The 23,179-nt window shown below is 39.7% G+C and overlaps 1 protein-coding gene across 1 annotated transcript in view; it reads left to right on the top strand.

The window, feature by feature from the left end:
- spon1a (spondin 1a) overlaps nt 1-23,179 on the top strand; it is an 81,877-nt gene that overhangs the window by 23,055 nt on the left and 35,643 nt on the right. The window contains exon 6 of the mRNA XM_061041550.1: nt 3,713-3,861. Coding sequence (XP_060897533.1) covers nt 3,713-3,861 — 149 coding nt within the window. The remainder of the gene's footprint in view (nt 1-3,712; nt 3,862-23,179) is intronic.

The following is a 23,179-nucleotide window of genomic DNA, read 5'->3' as shown; positions in this document are numbered from 1 at the left end:
CTATGAGTGTAACACCCGAGTCCCACTGTCTGTGATGTTTTCTGAGCTTTCCGAGCCGTATCTACACTTTGTTTACATTGCCGGCTTATCCCCTCACATATAAAAGTTGTTTAATTGAGGGACTAGAGAAAAGAAGAACAACATACTGTACTCACTTCTTATTTTTATGTCACGTAAGCGTTTTTAGATCACGGTCATTTCGGGTAAATTTACATGCAGTGTGAAACTACGGGCATAATAAAAATGCCCGCTAACACAACAATGCAGCGCGAGTTGTTTTGGGTTCATGCTGGTGCTCAAGGGCGACATCTGCTGGATCAAAAAGTTGCATATTCTTCCTTTAAACAAAACATACATGTCGTCAGAGTTTTTATTATCAAAGATCTATTTCTACCTAGTCAACATCTCATCTCTGTCATGGAAACAATGTAATCCCTAATTTAAGCAAAACATTGTTTAAGTCAAATTGCTGCTACTGGAAACCATAGTTAACCTGTCTGCATTACCTGCTCAACAATCTCTTTTGTAATGTTATGTAAATGTTGTAAGTTAAATATCTCTGGTCAGTTTTAGGGGTTGTTTTAAATTCCACCAATATACCATGGATAGGAGTCCTATTATCTGTTAGGGTTTGTAAAAAGGGACAGGTATACCCTTATCAGACTCTGTATTCTTTACAAAGCTCTTACTGTAAATGATCACAGATCAAACACAAACTCCTAAAACATACAAACACATCAGCATATCATCTCACTGCCAGAGATCCCTCCAAACCTTATCAAAAAGTTCAAGATGGGAACCTGCCATAGCTACGACCTCAGGCTCTTATCCCTGCCAAACTGCATTAGAAAGTGGAAGACTGACTCCAGGTTGTGCCCACCTTTGTAGTAAATATAATACCTCAGGCCAAAACATCCAATGATGGATATAAATCAGCAAACAGCAGCCATAATGACAAAGCTACTAGAGCTTGGCAATCACTCCTGCCTGTAAAGGGGGAGGCATTTCTGAAGGCTTCAGACACTAATGGCTTTAAAATTTCATGAAAGGCCTAAGCAAACTATTCAACCGTATGGTTAAAATGAGATTTGGATAAGAGGAAATTGGGACATGCCATCATCTGCTTCTGTAGTCTTTGCTTTATCATAAAGTTAGTACAATATTGACACATATACAAAGATGGAAGAGCTTCAGAGGGGAGAGAAGAACGTTCTTAAATAAATATCATTCGTTTGAGTTTTTAGCCTGAGAACAGTACCTATAAGAACTGCAAATTGCATTGGGGACTAATAGTCCCAACGCTTGTTTGGTATCCCCATAACAATTATTGCAGTAAAAAAAAAATGTAGAAGTAAAAAATTGTGACCAAAACGTCTTATTCAAAAAGGTCCGAACCATGCCTGCTTTGCCCTATAAAACACCACCTCCACTATCTTCTACACTACAGTACAACAGGAATACTGCAAACACAGAGATGGATATCAGAGTGATTAATCTGTGGCCAGACTTACACTTGGAAACCAGCAGAAGGCCGAAAGGGTGACTTACAGAACTGCAGAGTAAGAGCTCTATTTAGGGTACCAAGATATGAGGCAGACCTAGACCAATTTGGGTGAACCTCACCTTGACTGAATGTGTGGTAAAGTTGTTATAGTAAATGACTGAAGGATCCTGTTGGGGCTGTAAAATCATTGCACACTCAAGGTGATGTAGCTTGATGTGATTCCAGTCAAGCTGCATAATGACATACTAGGAAGGGGAATCATATGACAGCAGAGGAGATAATGAGGGAATATGACCAGTATCTGTGCTGGTGATTTAGATATGACAGACCCCGGTGAAATAGATTGACTTGCCTAAAATGGCTTCCGAACATTAACAGGAAACCTATCAGTACCTGATAAACTTCTGTACTCTGCACATGATTATGCTAAAAACATAAAAAACAGAGCTGGAACATTTCCTGGAAATGAACTGTCTCTAGGTTATTTGTATAAGGTAAATGTTTGCTTTAGCCTGTGCTGTAACTTCTGATAGATCAGCATGAAGACTAAAACTGGTGCATTCTCACAATCTTTCCAGTTTTTGAGCTCAATTTTCCCCTTTTTTCCCTTAAAATGAGGATGAAGATTAAAACAATACACTGGTGGAGGTTTGCATTAGTAAACAATAAATTGGGATTTAACTAATGCACTTTATGTCAATTAATATGTTTAATTAAAGTATGTTGTTGTTCTGTCAAAGACAGTAATCACCTCCCAGATCCGGACTGGCGGATTGATTGGATCCAGCACCTCCCTTGTCGCTATCAAAATCTCTTCATAAAACTTGTGTAATATTTAATGTTATGTGTTCTGACGTTCTTTTATTTTCTCCTTTCCTGCATGTCATTCCCCACTCTCTCTTTCCCCAGGTTCCTACTCTATCCACCTCCTATCCTGTCAGATAAAGGCTAAAAGCCCCAAAAATACATCTTTAAAAAAGGGGGGGAGAGAGCGAGGGGTCAGATTGCGATCAGGTCATGTAGGGATGCCTGAAGCGCGAGTTTTGTCCGTGTCACCAAAGCTAAGTTGATGTTACTGTCTGCAATGATCAAGGCAGAGGGATCCATGGCAGTTTTGTGGGCTGTTTTGGCCAAATAAATAGGTTATATTGTTATTCCCTGCTGTGCTGCTGTTTGGTGTTGATAATGAATAAGGAGAGCGACGGGTTAGATGATGAAATTGTTGCTGTTTGTGCAGGGACATGAGAAGTAGGGGTGCTGAAGGTGTTGCAGCACCCCTAAAGTCAGGCACAATTAAAACCATCAGCTTATAAAAACATTTCAACACAAATTGCTCCTGCAGAGTGATACAGCTTACAGCAGGTTGGATCTTTTCTATCATTGCGCACAAGTGAGGTGTTTCAGAGCTTTTCAACATAATGAAAGACTTGTGATCATCCTGTCAGTCAGAGCAGCATAAGTAGATGTTTCTCAAAATTTTGGGGGTTGAAGTTGATTATTCTTTAAATAGCTACAGAACAACCTCTGACAGGGAGACGAGCTCATACTGACAAGCGAATGTGAGAGTGTGCCATTGCGCACAGAGGTGGAGAGACATAAAACAGAAACTTCAATTGATCATTTTGATTGTTTCAATGATACTCAGTTTACCAGTGAAGTATGTGAGCAACACTGCAGACTGTAGTCTTTGTTAGCAGGCTGATGCAGTCCAAACAGCTCCAATGTGCGATGAGTTCAGGTGTATGTCACCTTCACGCCTCTGTTTATACTAAACTATAAATAGTTTAGTATTAATTAGAATGAATAATCCTGAAGATTTAATTAATTAATTACCGGTAATTAAATATGAATTTGCGCAGCACATAGTATGATGTTATCATGTAGGATGACTTCTCTCAACTAAAAACAGAGCGAGGGAGACAGATGCACACCATGATTCTACAAGCTTCTCTCCAGTTGATTTTGAGCGATTATTGAGATTGCTCTGGAGTGACCAAGGCACTATGCATTTTTTATGCTTTCCATGCCATTTTGGTCTCCACCTGTACTTTACAAATTAACCACTGGTCAACAGACTGATGTACCACTCAATTCACGGATCGTAATTGAAATGTCTAGAGCTGTACCTCTCTGCTAACTCAATGATTCCAAAACAGGTTTTTGTTCAACTAAGGATTTTTATTTCATTCTTTTGTCTTATTTCACCAGGTCGTGCCAATCACTGGTCAGCCATTATTGGTGCCTCCCACTCTAAGAACTATGTGCTGTGGGAATATGGTGGCCTTTCCAGTGATGGAGTAAAACAGGTGGCTGAGCTGGGCTCCCCGGTCAAAATGGAGGAGGAGATCAGACAGAAGGTAAGATTCTTCAGCACAAGGAGCTGGCTGATGTGTCGTTTGTGTCTTTCAAAAAGTAGAATAAAAAAAGGATCAAAAGGTCCTCCAACTGATGAGAGGAGTTGCAAAAAACAGCTGGGGCCTCCGGAGGATGTTCCACGGTACAGGCACACCTGAGTTCAGTATGATATGACAGTGTTCAGTGATGTTTTGAGATTGTTGTCAAGATTTATTAGTGCTTTGAAGCAGCTACACTATTCTTAGCCTGTCGCTGTGCTACAGTTTTCCCGTTATCAATACTCAGGATCTCAGAGTACCTTGTATGAACTGGTTTGAAAGCGAAAAGAGAGAGTATGAAAGAAAAACAATTAAATTGATGTGTAGATAGTAGGCCAATTCAGTTCTAGGTACTGTACTCAGTCTGCTGAGGATGAAATTCTTTAAAATCTATTGATGTTTGACCAAAGTTTAAGCTAACCCTAAATTTGTTCCTGGGAGTTGCTTTTGCAGTAGCATCAATATTTGGTAACCCCCACAGGTTACTGTTCTTAGTTGAGTGAAAATGTCCAGAGGAACCATAGAAATGCTTCGCTGTGCCAGAGGCAAAACCCCTACGTAGACCCTGTATAAGAAGTTGATATGGCCTCAGAGAAGTTTCTTTATCCTGCAATTTCTCTTGAAGCCACTTGTGGTAAAAAGGTTGCAAAAAGAAGTACGATTACAAAAACAGACAAAAAACTACTTCTGGCTGATCAACTACCTCCATATTTAAAAAAAAAAAAAAATGGTCTCATTTAGGGCCCGACTGATATGGATACTTTGGGCCAATACATATATCGATATGGGGGAGAGAAAAAAATCTGATACCGACACATCGACCATTTTCCTTCTTAGATCTATGTTCGATCTGTAGAGATAGAAAGATGTAGAAAAGCACATTTATTGATTTGATCCCTAAAATGTAGATATCAAACTCTCGTGGAAAAGATGTACAGTATAACGTAGACAAGATGGTAACTCAACTGCAGAGAAACTGTTCACATATGTGCATCACCACTTGATACTCTGGAAGGTGATAATGCTTGTTGTAATCCATATAGCCCACTCTGCTGGTAAAAGAGAACTGCTAGTTTATTACAATTTTACTCAAATGAAATGCTGTTTGACTATAAACAATTTGTTTGTCTGTTTGATTTATTCACCATAAATCGAGTAATATCTGCTCATATATATACGATAAAATTAGCCGATACCAATAGTCACTGGATATGCTAATATCGGCCAGTATTATAGGCCGGCCAATTAATTGGTCAGGCTCTTGTCTCAATGGCTAGATGCATGTTTTCTGCACAACATTCGTTTTTCCAATTATGGTCCCATTTAGAGTGAAAAAGATGATAAAGCAGTGTATACTATAGGGCTTGGGGAGCTGCAAGACCCTACCATGGATATCTGGAAAAGATACATAGCAAAAGAAATCCACCCTGTCATCCAAACGTGGTCACTTCTGGTTCTCAAAATCCAACGTGGCAATTAAAAAAACCCTCCAGAATTCAAGTCTTCAAATGTGGATCCCTCAAATCAAAGGGTAACATCACTGTGGCTATATCCACTTGTTTATAATATGGATGGTCTCTACTTGTATGCCTAAGTGGAACGGTTGCCTAAGTTACTTTTCTTAACCCCCTTTACATCTTCAGCTTGCTTTTACTATTATTTGTCATTTACATATACTTTCTTTGAAACCAATTCTCTCTCTTGGCTTCTCGTCTCTCAATTATTTCCACAAATAGCACAATACATCTTTTCCTGTTCCGTCATCTCCATGGCTGTCTCTCCCTCATTCGTGCTGGCAGAGCAGATGGTCCTGCAGAGTGCTTATTGTTGGCTAATATTGAAGACCTGGAGTCACAGCAGATAATGAGAGCATAGTGTGAGCAATGGGGTCTCTGTGTCATTGCCGCCTTCCCACTGCTACTAGAGCACACTCTTTTTTCGCATTACTCTCACGTCTCTGCCTGGATTATTAGATGAGATTTTCTCTTATCTTATTAAGAGTGAATCTGCCCCATATGTAATAGACCCTAAAGTGAGTGTGCTGTAAACATCAATTTTAAAAGTAACTCCTAATTTAATGTTGTGTGTCAGAATTACACTTTTAAATTATGACTGGTGAACTTGGAATAATAATTTAATTTCCCACATAATCGATCATGTCTTCTTTCCAAGAGCTCAGTTATGTGAGGAAATGTTTTTTTTTCCATGTGTAGGTTGAGAATGATTTACTGTGCCAGTTTTTTTTCTCTATTATAATGAACAGATACAGAGAAATGATCGAGCAGGAAGAAATGAGAGACATTTCCCAACAAGGCTTAAGGCTAGTAGTAGTTGTTAATAACCGCTCAATAGAGACTTAGAGGATTGGCTGACACATGAACACAGGGTGATGATTACACAGGTGATCGATATCAACCCTGATTAGTCTGATACTAGAGAGCTGTATGGGATCAAAAATGCCAATGAATAATCAGCCTTGTCAATATTTCATATGGCTTAAGTAGCGCCATATATACACGTGTGTTTGCCAATTTGTGTTTTGCACGTGGACAAACAGTATTATTGCACGGAGCCTTCATCTAACATGGTTTCTTTGAGGTTGCCTTTCACAGCTGCAGTGAAACCTAGCAGCTAAAAAGATCTTTTGTACGCTCAGACAGCTACTGCACACAATAACTGTGGCCGGTCTTTTTAACTACTCGGACAACACACAGAGTCTGTCGATGCCCTTGAGGTAAGGGCTGGGTGAAGGAGACTCCTTCTTTCAGGCCGAGCAGAGCGTCTTCGGTAAACGCTGACACAAACAGAAAAGCCGATTCTCTTTTGTGTCAGGTGGGCCGTCAGGGGGGAGCAACCAACGTTAAATGCAATATTGATATTCATAGCCAGGCATCACTCCAGCTGAGGGGGTGCACTGATCAGAGTGTTCATACAAAGTTTCATTTGCAGAGCCAAGCAGCCATGCAGACCATGCAAACATCTGCACACACACACACACACACACACACACACACACACACACACACACACACACACACACACACACACACACACACACACACACACACATACAGTACCCTCTGCATCCTGCTCATGTCAATTGAGGGAGTGATTGCTTTATTTCATTTCTAGTTTGTCACCCTTTCGAAGCGTGGACAAGGGGGTGCTGTACCATCTGTCTTTCTGTTACTTTTCATCCGATGTATGTGAAATGTGATATATGCATGTCCTTGGGAAAAGAATACATTGAATTGGAGCTTAATAAACTGCGACGGAACAGAGAGCAGCGGTTAATGTCTACCTTTTCATGTTGTCCCCTTTAAAAGACCATTATCAGATAGAAAAAAAGGAATGAGAATGTTACTCACTGAATTTGCCAAATCTGACCTGTCATTACAAAACAAGCATGATGTTTGGTCAAGCTATTTGACGTATTCCTCCATGTGACTGGCTGATAATAAAAAATGATTGCATGTCAGAGCCTCCTCAAACACCCACACAGTCTCAGCACCCCTGCACAGCACACATGTAATCATGGCATCGTACCACTCATCATATTGAAACAGCCGAGTGTGAGCATTGATGTCCTTTTGCAGAATTCATATATTTAAATGAACAACATAAATTGCAACATAAATTGCAGCATAGTTAGCATTACATGGGGCTTGCATTGGATTTTGTCGCCTAAGATGCAGATCAGATGTTGATGTTTTCTTGTGTAACCCTCTGTTAGGGAGTTCATTATGTTAAAAAGTTGTTAAGTCTCGAGGTTCAATGCATAGTAGAGATAAAGAATGTAATCAGGGATCTTTTTTTTAATATAAATCGTTTTGCCTGACTGTAAAGAGATGTGCATTACTGTTTCATTTACCAAATACAATTGCTCTTATCAGAGGACTCGGTAGAACTCGGATGCAGCCTGGGTCCATTGTTGTTGTCCCTCCTTTCATGGCGGAGGTGATTTGTATATGCATTGAGTCATTACAGAAGCTCAGTGTGTCACTAATGAGAAGTTTAATGAGACTCTCTCCATGGACCAGCGACCGGGGCCAAGGCCTCAGACGGATTATGAAATCTCCCATTTCCTCCCGCAGCACGGGGAGTTTTTCATTATTGCACAGTACGGATACTTGCTAAACCCTCTATTATCCCGAGCAGGCAAAAGAGCAGAGGCAACACAAGTCAGGCTGAAGGCAAAAAAAAGACACATTACAGGTAAATCGCAGGAAATACAGATCCATTTCACATGATGCTGCAGTTTTACCAAGAATACCAAAAAAGCTGCAAAGAAAATGAGTCCTTTGGCACTACTAGATTAATTGTTCGTATTTTTATGTTTACTGATTCTGTTTTGCAAATTGCACTGCTTTACTTGTATTTCATCCCAATTAGTCTTGCAGGTTGCTGAAAGCTCTTTAAGGATGTGCAAAGAGCATTGAAGCTTATTCACAAGTTTGGTTTGCATGATGATGAACAACAGGTATTATGGTGTGAAAGCTAATAGTTAATCCTTCTCCCTCTGCTCCTCTCCCTGTGCACCCTGCAAGGATTCATATGATCATTTTGTAGTTCAGTTGTCGAGAGAACAGTGAGGTCTGCCATCTGTAAGTGGGAGGTCTGCAGTCAGGAGCGTGGGTAGAAAATAATAGATATGCAAGGTTCCTTTGGGTCTTTTGACTCTCACTCTCACAATGAGCAGATGTGTATGTGTGTTTCTTACTCACCGCACAGAAAGCTGTCTCATTTGATCTTTTGTGAATACCTCTTCTTGACAAGGAATAAATGCTATCAGCATTTATTTTATTTACAGAAAACGTGTATTATTTCAGTAGAGCCAAAGTGTATCGTTTTGATTCTGGGATCTCTTGACAAAGACTGTTTTAAAAAAAAATGATTACCTGAATTTATTTTATTTTAAAGAGTCAACCAATCCACTATGATTAGTTTTTTTCTGTCCTTTTTGCAGGAGATCATTGAGTTGTGCTTTTAGACATAAGACCGATTATAAGCAGAGGAGCATTTAATTGTATTCTTGTTAATGGCCAGCAGGGGGAGCCTTCACTGGTTGCAAAAATTAATAAGCTTGATTGATGATGCTACATGAGAAAATGACCCTATTTCCCACTTGATTTATTAACTCGGCAAGCTTTTTTCCTCATGAAATATGACGTCAGTGGCTATAATTATAAAGTATTCTTCAATACAGCATGATGTTTATTTGTTCTATTTACAAAAAAAGCACAGTAAGCAGATCAAAGTTTTTAGAAAGAAAATACAAAATAAAGAAAAAATGACACCTGCTGAATATTGTTTCACATTCATTCAAATAATTGGAATATGTTGAAATTAAAAAATATTGACTTTGCCAGCTGCACCAAGCAAGACACCAAGACATTTATAGTTTACTTATAATTAAATTAAAATAAAAACATGTATTTGTTTTTCTTAAAATCCGTAATATGGTTATTGTAACAGCTTTGTAGACATAACAACATATTCTTTGTGGCCTGCCAGATGCACCAGATTTTCCAACATGGCCCTCTTGCTCTTGAAGTTGAATAACCCTCCTTTAGGGTTAGGCAATCTCTAACAAACTAGTAATTTATCATCATGCATCCACCCTAGTGTCCAAATAAGGTAACTTCCTGTTAAAAAAGAAGAAAAATAACATGGCAAAATAACATGCTTCAAGCTGGCTTTGTACAAACCAATGGGTCATGTCTGGTTATTGTTAATAACATGAACATTGTCGATAATGTCAATACAAATAAGGCCTACCTCAAATCAGCACTTTTGGTGTGGTTAAAGTGTCTTCATCTTGTGCACGTTTCAAACGGCCACACTCCCTTAAGTAGGCACTTCACTTCTTACCTTTTGATAATGAGAGATTGTCATTTTTCCGTCCGTGCGTACCTTCTTTAAGACCTGTATAAAGCTTACGGATTAGAGAAGAGTGAATGACTTGAGCTCAGCAGTTTTCTTGCATCATTACGTTTTATGACGTCTTCTTGAGTTCAAACCCTTGATCAAACAAAGAGATGAAACTGGTCTTCTGCTTGAAGTCTTTCAGGTCTTTCAACACCCACGTTTGATTCATTCTTTTCTCAGGCTAATTATCTTATGTATGGGCGTAATGTCTGAATATGTGGTGGTCCGCGCAGCATGCAACCATGTATGATACATCAATGAAATTCACACCCTTTTATCTTCTATGAAGTGTATAGTTCCTAATTACGCATGCAAAACTATTCCTATGACACTGTATTGTTCTCTGTGATTATCAGTGTTTGTGTTTGAGACAGTGTACTCGTACAGTTATCATCGTATGCTCTATTGCATGAAGTCACCGACAAAGGAGAACAAATGGCTCTCTGAGAGGGGTCAAGTTGTGTAGACGCAGTGAGTTTTAATGTTGCTCAGATTCACTGTGGTTCAGATATTTCTTCTCCAGCGCCCCTGAGCTAAATCTTTCCTCAGCCGTGTTGCATTCTAATGAAGCACGGAGAGGGGGAAACCGAGCCATTAGACCCTATTAAAGGAGGCCATGCACTGCGTCCGTATGCAGAGGAGTAATGATCTTTTCATTTAGAGTGGATAAAGTGATTTAAAACACAGGAAAAAAAATAAGGTGCATTATGTAAGGGACAATATAAAGTGAGCAGGTAGTAAGTAGCAGAGAGGACCTTTGACAGGGTGAAGAGGACCTGTTGTGTCTCAGGCTGAAGGGGTCATTTCTGGGATATCTGTTTTTATTACAGAACCTTCTGTCTGCTAAACAAATCAGTAATCTGACACAAAATGTTAAAGTGAGACGAAGTAAAACAGGATGGCACCAATCATTGCAGCAACTGATGATCTTTGAATTTTTTTATGTCGTCACTTTCAAAGTCTGTTGACATTGTCTTTTCCATATACCAGTTTTTAAACACTGCTGTGTCCCTTACATTCGACTTAGACCTGAGTTGTTGTTGTTGTTGTTGTTGTTTACGTGCTTGCTTTTTATAACCTCTTTTACTTTTACACCAGCGATTTCATCTCTTCTTTTTTTCTCACAGTTAACTGACAGATGCTAAATATATCAGACTTCCTTCTGCGGAGGGATATGATAACAGTCCCTAGCTCAAAACTGGTCTTCCTGGTTTCTTCATGGCATCTGTGATGGGGAAATGACCTTTGGAAATCGTTAATTGACCAATCAGAATAAAGTATTAAGTGTATTAAGTAAATGCTGTGTAGTAACTTCTGGTATTTCACAATTAAGGGGCAGCTGTCGCTCAGTTGGTAGAGTCAGTTGTTTCTCAAATTGAAATGAATTAGGGTTTGATCTCCAGCTGCTGCAGCAACATGTCCAATGTGTCCAGGGGCAAGATACTTAACCCCAAGTTGCTCCCGCTGCTTCATCAACAACGTTTGAATGTGTATGAATGGATTACTTAATACTAATGGTCGCGTTACATAGCAGCCTTTGCCATCAGTGTGTGAATGGGTAGGTGTGGCCTGTGGAGTAAAATCAGTTTCTACTCAGAAGAGTAGAAACGTGCTATTCAAGCTCAAGAACACTTAAAATGTACACAAAATTCTGTGAAGATATTTGTAGATAAATTATTCGTGTGGTGATTCATAAAAATATTTATCTTTAGATTTTCTTTAATTAATTGTGAAAAAACAGATGAAAGAATCCAAAGAAGTTTGTAGTTTGAAATTAGATACGTCAGTAAAATCAAATCTTTTACGTTTCTCTGTCCTGACATGTCACCTTGCCTTGTTTAAGAAGTTAACACAGCGTTTCGAACAATGTCTCTGGCAAGAATGACAAAAGTTATATGTCATCTAAATTGGGCTTCAGGCCTCTGGAAGTATGGGAGCTGGATTAATAAGATGCATATCATGATAATTCACTCATCATCTACGGGATCTTTATTGACTTTCTGTGTCTGTGATTGTCTTAACGCTTCTCTCTCAGCTACCATTTATCACAACCTTACAGCATGTTTCTCACGTGTCTTTCTGTCCTAGTGCTCATGCATGGGGTCCGGTTAACCACAGTAGGATAGCAATTAGCTTTAAAGGGTCCTCTCAGAGGGTGAACCACCTTTGTATCCCACCATGCCAAGCCACAGTGCACCGTGCCAAACCTCAGTGGGTGTAAGAGCCTGCAGAAATTCCCTTGCTGTTCACTGTTAACCCCCCCATGGCTTTTTCTTCTCTGCTACACCACTCTTCTGTTTTTGTTGTTTTGGTATCTTCTTGGCTGTCGTCTTTTTGTTCTAACAACCAAGTAAGGTGGGAATAATTCTTTAATTTCTTTAATTCCTCTTGCCCTGTCGAGTGAGCTTTATAAGCCCTGCAGAGCTGTTCATGTTCAGAAAAACAAAGCACTCAACAAAACTTAATGCTCGCCTTGGTTCCCAGGACTGTTATTATGATTGCTGAAATCAGGAAATACTGCCAGAGGCGGGCACATTTTGAAACGCAGTGTGGTTGAGTTAGCCAATATGAGATTTGTTAAGCGTGTGTGTGCGCGCGCGTGTGTGCACATGTGTTGTTGTTTGGTCACAAGAGTGGGTTGTTTGTTTTTCTCATAATGCAAAAGTCAGAAAAATGTGTTGTTTCACACTAAGAGGATGACATTTTATAATTGCAGTTTTTTTTTTAAATTGCAAATGGCTATGTTTGTGGTAAATATGTATGATTAGTCGGCACATTCATGCAGGTCAGATTGCATGCGTGTGTGTGTGTGTGTGAGTGTGGGTTGTGGGAGTGTGTATGTGTGTGTGTGTGTGTGTGTGTGTGCAACCCTTATTGTTGACTTAACCACTCCGTAGTGCGGCTAGCTCAGGGCTCAGGGTTACATACACAGTCACAGGGATGAAAACTAGATTATTGTGGAATCTCAGATATCCTAGCTGGAGGCAGATTTGATAAAGTCATCCCAGTGTCCAGAGAATGAACAGAATATGAGAGGAGTAGCAAAAGCAGTCAAAGTAGAGAAAACCACACACTGCTCCTGTCCTTATTGTTTGTGCGTCAAAGCATCAAGTGTTGGACATTTGCCTCGTTTGTCTTGTTTCCCTCGACTTCTTGTCTGAATATTTGTGAGGAAGTTCCTGTGAGTGTGAGATGACACAGTTTATGTAAATGAAAATGATAATTTATGCTAAACAGTGGAATGTTTTTGAGTTAGTGTTGCGTCTGTAACCTCGGAGGGAAAACTTTTCTCCCTTTAGTTTGTGATTTAATTAAGCCTGTTTATACATTTCTAGTGCTTTGTGTAGTTATCTGGATATTTCAAACCTAATGTTTCATGGTTGACTGACACTAAATCCTAGGTCTGAGATGAAAAGGGGGACAGACTGTTCTAGTGGATATACAAAAATACAAGGTGTTGCCATGTTTAAAGTGCTTGCTCAACTATTATTAGATGTTGTGAGTTGACAGCACACTTCACTTTTATCCCATCAATGCACCACATTGATTTACTCCACACTAAAGCATTGGTTGACATTTAGCCACTCTTCTTGAAAACATAAAACTCTACTAAAAAAGTTGTGTACAGGGGCAGGGCAAGTCAAGGTCAAGGTAAAAAACCCACATAGAGCTAAGAAGTGCTGATTCTCCTGAATGAGATTTTGGGATTTGGATCCAGAGACTTATTTAATTTTTTCCATAAAAAATATCTCCATAAGATCAAGGCCAGCTAAAGACGATCAACTTCATTATAAAATTGTGTGATCTTTTATTCATAAGGTGGCCTTGACGGATCTGTTTTCAGCCATGGCTCCCTACCTGCTCTGTTGTCCTGATGTAAATGAGACCATGGCTCTGAAGCCCCCCCCCCCCCCCCCCCACCCCCCACCTCCATTCACTGCAATCTCCATATCATTTAGTGGGTTTTGGACCTGCAGTGTGATTTCCTAAGCATGGGTCAAACAGATAAAGAAGACTGAACGTGATTGACAGCTAAGGACACAGTAGAGCAGTCAATCTCGACCACACACAAATCAAACACAAGTTACATACAGTGCTGTAGTCTGATGGATGATAGAATATTTAATCAACAAACATTTTTATTTATTTTGTTACCTGTATTATTATCCATCACCACCATTATTATTATTAAGTCTAAAATAGCTTTTCATAATCTTTGGAAAGACCGCAGAAATTTATTATTAAGGAACTCATTTTCTACTGCTACAGCTTTTGCTAATTTCAGGTTACGGTTTATTCCATTACTTTTAGTGCAACATCTTTCATTTCCAACATGGCATTATTCTGCTTCAAATGCATTAAAACGCTCATTACTCTGTGTATTTGTGTGTGTGTGAATTGTAGCACTCTGCACACAAACAGCAATAATAGTAACTCTGTGGATATTATTCCTCTGTGCCTGTAGAGAGAACAAAAACAAGAATTGTGTGTTATCGGCTCAGGCTGGCTTCATATCCGATGATGGGTTTTAAGAGGAGTGAAACTGGCCAGCTCTTGTAGAGGAGTATTGAAAAGGCAGTTTGACAGCAGCATTAGAGCCATCTTAGTCCTGAGTACTTATGTGTTTTGACGAAGGCTGTGCCCTTATAGATGTTTAAACATTAGTCAATGAAGAGAGTATCAGTGGGCCAAGATTTCATTAGTTGTTGCAGGGGGAAAAAACACTCAAAAGGCATCCAGTAGCTGCAGCTTGTCTGTTATCTGTGCTGTTCTCAATCAATCAATGATTATTTGTATAGCACCCATTCATAACAACTGTTATCTCAAGACGCTTTACAAAAGAGCATATGGGATAATATGGAGGAAGGATTTCTCCTTTGTATTCCTCACATTCCGGTTGTCCACACTTCTTTGCAGCTGAGGTGAAGGTCGGAGCAGGCCGGGCCTGAATGAGGACGGCGGTGGTTTAGGGGACGACACAGTCCGATGGTGGTGGCTGGGCATCAGGGACGTCGGGTGGTAGTAGTGCCAGATCACCTCGCTGAAGGCTTGGGGGAGCTCCGTCTACTCGAGAGCCTGGCTTCAGGACAAGACCTGTTGTGTTGTGTTATCCGCCAAGCATTCCAGAAAGGTGGACTTTTGGGCAACGTATTCATGTGATGTAGTATAGATGAAGCTCTCCTGTGTGTAAGCTATGAAAAAGTGCGTACAGAAAGCACCTTTCTTGAGCTGTTTAGATACAGGTTCTAGCATAGCAGTGTATACTTTGGGTTTTCTGCCCTGAAAATAAAGAATTGTATTTGTAGCACACCGTCTAACATTCATCCCTTGTTGGTTTTACAATATTTGTTGAAACATTTGTTGTCAGGCCTGGAACTTAAACCATTTTCAGATATATATTCATATTTTTGAATTAATATCATACATTTTCAACATCTAATGGGCTATCGGCTGAAGCGACAACAAATAGCTTGGATAAAAGACGACTCAGGGTCCTCAATTTGAAGCCGATTACAAATTCAACTTTGTTGTGTCTTCATGTGGAAGGTAATGGGAAAAGTGTTGTTGGCACTCAAACACAGTCCCTTTTACACTGTGTGTACACTATATTACAATTTGTTGCTGACTAAAAATGTGATTGAAGATGTGAATCCACGATCTATAATGGAATCCACTTGATATTCCTTCTTCAGTGTAAGATAAGGTTTAGGAAGTTATGGTGCTTCAAACATCAGAAATGCAAGAAAAGTTCCTGTATCTTTCATCTGTTAAAGGAAGTGGACACACACGTTATATATTCTGACAGGACTCATAGCTGTGACAGTCTCTGAAGTCTTGCAAAATATCTATGCAAAGTAATGTTTCGCCTTTAGCATTTTTTGTTTTTGTGTTGTTTTCCCCCTCAGAGGCAATGCAGAGTTAATGTCTCTTGTGAGTTTCGGACTGAATTAATGCATTCTGGTGCATAGCTGCGTGTGATATACTGCTTTAATAAAGTTGATCATAATTTCATGATGCAGTGTAATAAACACATGGGTTGGGTTTATATATGGTTTTTATTTCAAAGTTTAGGGCTCAGTTGGTGGAACTGTTTTCTTTCCAGTGGTGGGCAGTATAAAATGCCCACACACTCTGCAGTGCAGCACATCTAGCCTTAATGGCCGCTGACCTCCTTACAGAGAAAGGATCCTGGAAGCAAGAATGCAAGTTAGTAAAAGAGAAGAAAAGCTTGGAGAGCGACGGACAGCCTGAACTGGGTCATCAAAGGCAGTTACCTCAATTCATCGCTAATAATATCCCCTCGCCCTGGGCCCAGGTCTGCTGCAGCTGCCTGTATGATGGCTCGGGCTGCTTGATGAATGAGTGTGCCAGGAAGCATTATAGGCTTCCAGACTGCGCTGTGAGGCTCAGAGATTGCCGCTGAGGACAACCACAGTCAGCAAATCAATTCAAAGCCCTCAAGAGAAGAAGTCAGCGCTTACAAACTCATCTGCCTTAAGCACGGGCGATTCTCCTAGCTGTCACTGTGTTCCCTCCCTCGCCTGTGGGATGCTCTCCTGTCCTGTTCTGAGCATGATTGGTGTGACGGAAGTGGCTTCACCTATGCAGTATCTGAGCTGCAGCTGATTCTGCAGGGCAGGATATGGGAATGTCAGTGGAGATTTAATTAACACCTGAAGGCTGTGTAAGCCTTTACGCTGTGCGCTGATAACAGCCAGCCTGCATCCCTTTGGAATTTCTTTTTTTTATGTCTATTAATAGATGGAGTACATGCTGGGAGAGACAGATCCGAGATTCCTGAGCAGAACTTTGATTACAACATCAGAGGAGCTGCTACCTCACCAAGGGAAAAGGCTCCTTTGGTCGGAGGACTGGGGCTTTGGCTCACACAACTCTTAATTTTGGATAATTGTGGTGTGCTAGGGAATACTTTGACCAGTTTAAATACAGTATAGAGTAATCGGCCATCTTTAGGCAGGACAGGATCATTTTAAGCACTGGCAAAGTTGTGCAAAAATAGAAAAAAAAACAGTGTAGAGTATTGAAGATTAAGGTTTCTTGTTATTTGTGTCAACACTTTGTTCAGTATCTCTCGCACTTAAAGACCAGCATTATGTAACCATATTAAAAAACAGTTCAAATTTGATGTATCCATTCCCAAATCACATATAAATTTAAATGTTCTCAGAGTATATGAATAACATTTCTGCATAGGTCTGCACTCAGAGGAAATTAGCTTTTCCCGTTAATATTAATGAGGTTAAAAAAACACCAAGGCACTTGCATGGTAATCAGCTCTAATGATCTATTTAGCATGATTATGATAAGGTTGATATTTCAAAGGTTCTAAAAAAGCAGAAACCCCAGCTGTTATGGCTTCCCGGGGATGTTTTAGCACTATTGCAATAAGTGGATTGATGTTGCCCCCTCCACATGCTGTTAGCATAGCCACCAGGAGCTAAGAATAGCAGTTGGTATAATTTTCCCCAAGAAATATATGAATGATAAAGCCCATTTCCATCCCAGGTTCTTTCTGTTTTGCATCAGTGTCAGTAACTGTTGGCATCAGGAAGACTCATACAATACACTATTTGCATTGGGACCTAGTCATCTGTGCTCCCTCATCTGTTTTCCAGATTATGACTTGAGTAAGCATGATGAACATCTTCACTGTTTCATGAAAGCTTAAACCTGTATAGTCTCTGTTACATCCAAATTTGCACTCAGATTTGATACAATTTGCAACAACACTTGGTCACAGAATCAATCAATGTATAGCCCTAAGTTAGTAATCATAGTGAAAATGAAAAAGATGCACCGTAAACCAGTGAGACAATGAAAACACAATCACAGAAGTCAGAACAATACTTTCCATTTGTTCAGCAGCCCATTGATTATTCACTGTTTAGCAGGTGGATGCTGGCAGGAATAGATGGTTTGACAGTTCTTATTGTTGTCAGTTTTGAAAGCTGGTAGATGCAGGCTGAGGGCAGGATGGAGTATTCACTGCTGATGGGTTGACAAAGATCAGCAATGATTTCTCTCAACAGAGAAGAAGTGCCGTGTTCTGAAAGTTCTGTGATATTGAGAACCAATGTTTGCGCTTTTGCCGGCAATAGATGGGGTTCAGTTTGTTTTCTCTTTTGAGGGCCGCCCCAGCGTAGTATATTGTATGTTTAGGTCTTCAAAGCTTTATTGAGTTGTTGGATTTGTTTCAAAATTCCAGGAGATCTCTACAGAAAAATCGGTCATTTGTGGTTCTAGTGTCAAACAATGAATTGGTTTTCTGAAGTCCTGTTGTGTTTTCTGATCTTTGTGATCATGTCGGTATAAGTTATCTTGTCTTGTTCATGTTGAGAATCAGGTAGTTACTCTTACATTTGAACAAAAAGATGTGGACTGCAGATCTCTTAGTGTTCCATCGTCATCAATGTTTTATTGTTGTTTTGTAAAACCTTTGCAGTGTCATCTGAATATTTAATAATTGGTCGTAATCAGCAATTATTCAGCAGAAACTTATTGGTTTAAAATCCAATGTTGTGTTGTTGTTGTTTTATAATAGAGTAAGGCTTGGCAATAAACAATATCATCGTCAACTGCTGATAGCTACAGAATAATTGACAACAGAGAAAACAATGTGTTTTATTAGCACCCTGGGCCTGTTTCTTTTGTTCTGCTCAGTTACGTTTCACCTGTTCATTTTAAGTGCTTTTCCAGTTTATCTTACTTGGGCAAACATCATATTCCCACACAGACAGAGGATGTAAAAGTGTGTGACGTTTATATTCAGATCCTAAAATCAAAACAGATAGTTTCAGTCAGTCAGCAGCATAGCAGGTTTGGACGTAACATTACCAATGTCCTGACAGACGTCAAGTCGACTTAAATGTAATTCATCATCAGAGCAGCGGACAGACTGAGGTTGTGCAGCCTTGCCTCACGCTGATCAATCCTCCTGCTCATCATGATTAGTTTTGTTGTTTGTTGTTGATATGAGATTTAGGGCTCCATAATACACCCAGCTATTCCTATTCCTATTTTAATCCCACTCGATTGCAGTGTCGTTTTCACACCCAGTGCCCATGCTGTGTAAGCAAGGGAACTTGCGTCCTTGTTACAGCCCAGGGGCAAGACGTCTTAAAATGAGGTGTGGTCAGGTGCACTGCTGGTGTGTTCCTATCTTTAGGACCCAGAAAGTGACTGCACCTTAGACCTCTTAAGACTTTAGACCTGGTCTTAAGTCTAAAGTCCACGGCCCAGTGTGTGTTCCTGCTATATAGAGGGCCAATAAGAAGATGGATTTACATTGGCTAGTTCTCGGCTTAACCTCAGAGAGATTCTTGTTCCAGCCGCACACAGCCCAAAGCTTCAGTTTGAGACAGACTCCAAGCTCTCCATTATGCGCACTCACTCTTTATGTGTTTTTTGTTGAACCCATACACACAAACACATGCAGAAGCACACACACTCTTACTTAATGTAAAACTAGATTGATTACGATTTTCAAAGTAGAATAAGAAGCAGTAGAGAATATCCAAGGGTTCCATCAGAAGAAATAAGTAAATGTTAGTATTTAATGTACAGCACACAGAATGGTACTTATCATAAGACGCACCTGATGTGATCAGAATGTGTGCAGATTTTCGTTAAATAATGGAGTGACCTTTATAATCAAGGGTCTTAATCCAAACTCTCTGCACCCCTGCACCAAATTGCAAATTGCTCAGACTGTGCACCAGTCGCTCACGGTATAGTTTTGTTTTGTTTTTCAGTCAAAGCAGTTGCCCTTACATTGCTCTGTGCAGACTTTACATTTTTTTGTGATATCAGTTTTGATCATCTTAAAGCTGTCAGTGTACTTTCTTTCAGCCAAATATGCACTCATGACTTTAGTTCCAATCTTCACTGAGTTGTCTGTGCGTTGAATCTTTTATTTATTCTTAAAAAAAACAATAGACGCAATGTTTCTGTAAGCTGATTATTATCATTATCAGAACAGAAATGCTTTATTTACCCTGGCAGGACTTTGATTTGTTCTTAGTGCATGAAGAACTCACACAGTCTGACTGTGTGGCTGCCTTCTTTCTCATATTCAACCATTACAAATGTCAGTGGAGCAAACAGGCAATATTACACCTTATTAAGAGTTTGACTCTGTTCCCAAGCATTTCTTATTCGCCATGATGACAGTTTAAATTCAGTTTATTGCCTAACAGGGAATTACAAATGCTAAACCAAGCATCGCAAATGAAGCTTCACTGTGCTTGTCAGGTCTAGATGGAAATTATTCATGCAATATGAATCTTTTCCCTTGAAGATGAGAGAGTATGTCATCTGCTCTGCATGATGTGCCTTCTCTAATGGTTACAAGCAGCTCTCTGTTCTGGAAACAACTCAACTGAGCTTTTTACATCCCCCCCATAACATCATCAGCTGGTTTGTTTTAATGGGGGAGCGAATGTTAAGAAATAGAAACATGTTGACATTTGACAAAACATACATTTACAGTATATTGAACTTAGTATGCAGAATGCTTCCAGAAGTTACAGGAGGAAGGAAAGTGATGCGAAGTCCACCCACAGTTTGAAGAGGATGGAATGTCTTTTCAACTGTTTAATTAAACAGACGAGACCCTCACCAAGAAGATTGACTCTATGGGGTTTATTTCAGGGCCTGAAACAGCTGCTACCGGGTCATTGTCAGATGAAGCAATTAACAGCACATCGACTGAAAGTGGATTTATTACATCATATACAGAAAGTATTCACAGTGAACTGAAAATGTAAAATATAAAAGGACGCAAGATTGGAAATAACTTTTTACAAATGTCTAGAACAAGCTCAGCAAAGTGACATGAAGGATTTGAGCCCAGGGGTTACAAGGATCAACACTAACCAGATATTCCTTACATGAGCAAATCTCTACAATAAACATCGTTTTTTTTTTTACATTAGTTTAAAACATCAATAACGAGTGATTTCATTTTATTTAACCTCTATGACTTGTACTTCTTAGTTTTTCTGAAGCAACATCAAATCCTTCCTCCATTTGATTGATTCGACAGCCCACATCCAATGGAGACTAGCTGAACATCCAAACAGTCATAAACGACGAGAATGTTTTAATTTTTCCAATTCACGTCCCTGTGGTTTTTGTCTGCATTAAGAGCTTACTGCACAGCAGTGATGAGCACCATCTGTGTAAACGCTGCAAGGGCTGGAGATATTCTCGGTCAATGTCAACTTATTGACCAGCAGAAAATGGGCCTTTGTTAAAGCGATCTCTACACTAGAGACGTTTTATATATTCGCAGGCAATCTTCACCAAAGGTGCACATGTTGAATCAAAATTCCTTTTTTTCATGGCCCATGAATGATGAATGAATCAAAACATTTACGTTTCACATATGACTCCTTGACGGCTCAGTTTGAAGTGTAGTTACATCTAGAAGTGACAAAGTCATCAATCGTTCGTTCCATGAGGGTTAATAAAGTGATTCACAAGTAGACTTTTATTCAGCCCATAGAGTCACTGGCACTTTCACTTGATGCTGATATTAGTCAGGTATGATTTTTCTCTTTTCAAGCTTATCATCATTATTGCAGTCAGCCAGGCTCTTCTCAAAGTATGTCTCTTTTTACGGATGACTGATTGTTGCTGGCTTCACCGCTCAACTACCAATTCTCATAAGCCACAAGGATTTAGGTTTTAATGTGACAGGTTAAAGGTTAAGATGGATGATTGATTAAGCTTTTGCTGCACTTTTTCTTTTAATTCTCCAAAACTCTCTCAAACTTTTTTTTATTCAGTTTTTTTGTTCTTAATGCTGAAAGAGGTCATCTTTTATGAGCTCATTCTCTCGTGTGAGATTTTATTGCATCTTAACTTTAGTTTTAATGTTCATGTTCCGTCTTCTTTTTCATTGTCTGCTTTTATGTAGTCTAATTAACTTTGTGACGCCTCCAAAAAGAACTGCTTTGTGAAGACTGATTTTACTGTAGGAACGGAGACGGAGTCGTTTTTTAAAAGACGGTGTCATCATGTGACACAAACAACATGTGGAGCTGTAATTAATGGGAGATACTGCTACTGTTTCTGTGGAGAAATTGTTTGACATGTTAAGCAGAATTCATGTTTAAACCCACAGAATGAAAATTCCCTCGCCAGGTGGCTGTCATGCAAAACAATAACAAAAGATGACATTGAGGCCGGCATGGACTCATAGGTGTGGTTGTCTCACTGTTACTCCCCCGATGAAAACAAAATCCGAGTTGACTGTAGTCAAGATGAACGGGCGAAACCGATGATGTTTCCAAATATAATATACGAGACGTTTTTATCACAGCAGCTCATGCAGCAACAGTACGGCAGCTTTTAGTTGTGATTTGAGCTTTCTTATGTAGCGGTCTTTGACAGAACAGCTGGTGTTTCCACGGCAATGATAAACATGTCATGTCTGTCATGGCGGCTCTGTCATGCCGACTGCCCAACAAGACACGTTACAATTTATCTTGCATTGGCAACTTTTTGAAATATTTGAGTTAATGTGAGTACACAACAAAAATGATAGTGATAGTGGGATTCCGTTGGACTACATGTAGCATTGATGAAAAAGCAAATATTCTCATTATAGCGTTGTGTACGTGTTGCTTCGTCCGCTACTTATATACGCATACGCATAGTTTTTTTTAACGTGATATCTTACCTCAGGATACCCCCTGCCCCCCCTGCTGTCTGACAGGGATAGTCTCCCGCTTCCCTAATACTCCTCCTACCTCTATAATCGACTCAATCTTAGATATGCCCACGAACCAGAAAGGCCTCATCTCAAAAATCTACACTCTAATATTCCAGCTCAGAGAAACTTCTCTGGACAATATTAAAAAAGACTGGGTGGAGGACAATGACTGGTGTAGTGTTTTATCCCGAGTGAATGACAGCACGTCTTGTTCTAGACTTAATCTGATACAATTTAAGGTTGTCCATCGCTCCCATTTTACTAACTATAAACTCTCCAAAATGTACGCCAGTATCTCAGATACTTGTCATAGATGCCACATGTCTCTGGCAAACATGTCACATGTTTTGGTCCTGTCCCCGCTTGCATGGCTTCTGGACAACTATTTTTAAACACCTTGCCACGGCTTTAAACAGGTCGCTGACACCGTGTCCAGAAATGGCTATTTTTGGAGTATTGCCAGTTAATCAAATAATCAGTAGAAAGATAAAGGACTATATTGCTTTTGCATCTCTTTTAGCTCGCAGAAGAATATTATCAGAATGGAAGTCACCATTTCCCCCCCAAAGCTTCGGACTGGTTAAAGGACCTCGTGATGTTCTTAAATTTGGAGAA

This window comes from Labrus mixtus, chromosome 1 (assembly GCF_963584025.1).
Source record: "Labrus mixtus chromosome 1, fLabMix1.1, whole genome shotgun sequence".
NCBI classification, from domain to species: Eukaryota; Metazoa; Chordata; class Actinopteri; order Labriformes; family Labridae; genus Labrus; species Labrus mixtus.
The sequence above is the reverse complement of the archived record's forward strand: the minus strand, read 5'-3'. Positions and strand labels throughout refer to the sequence as shown.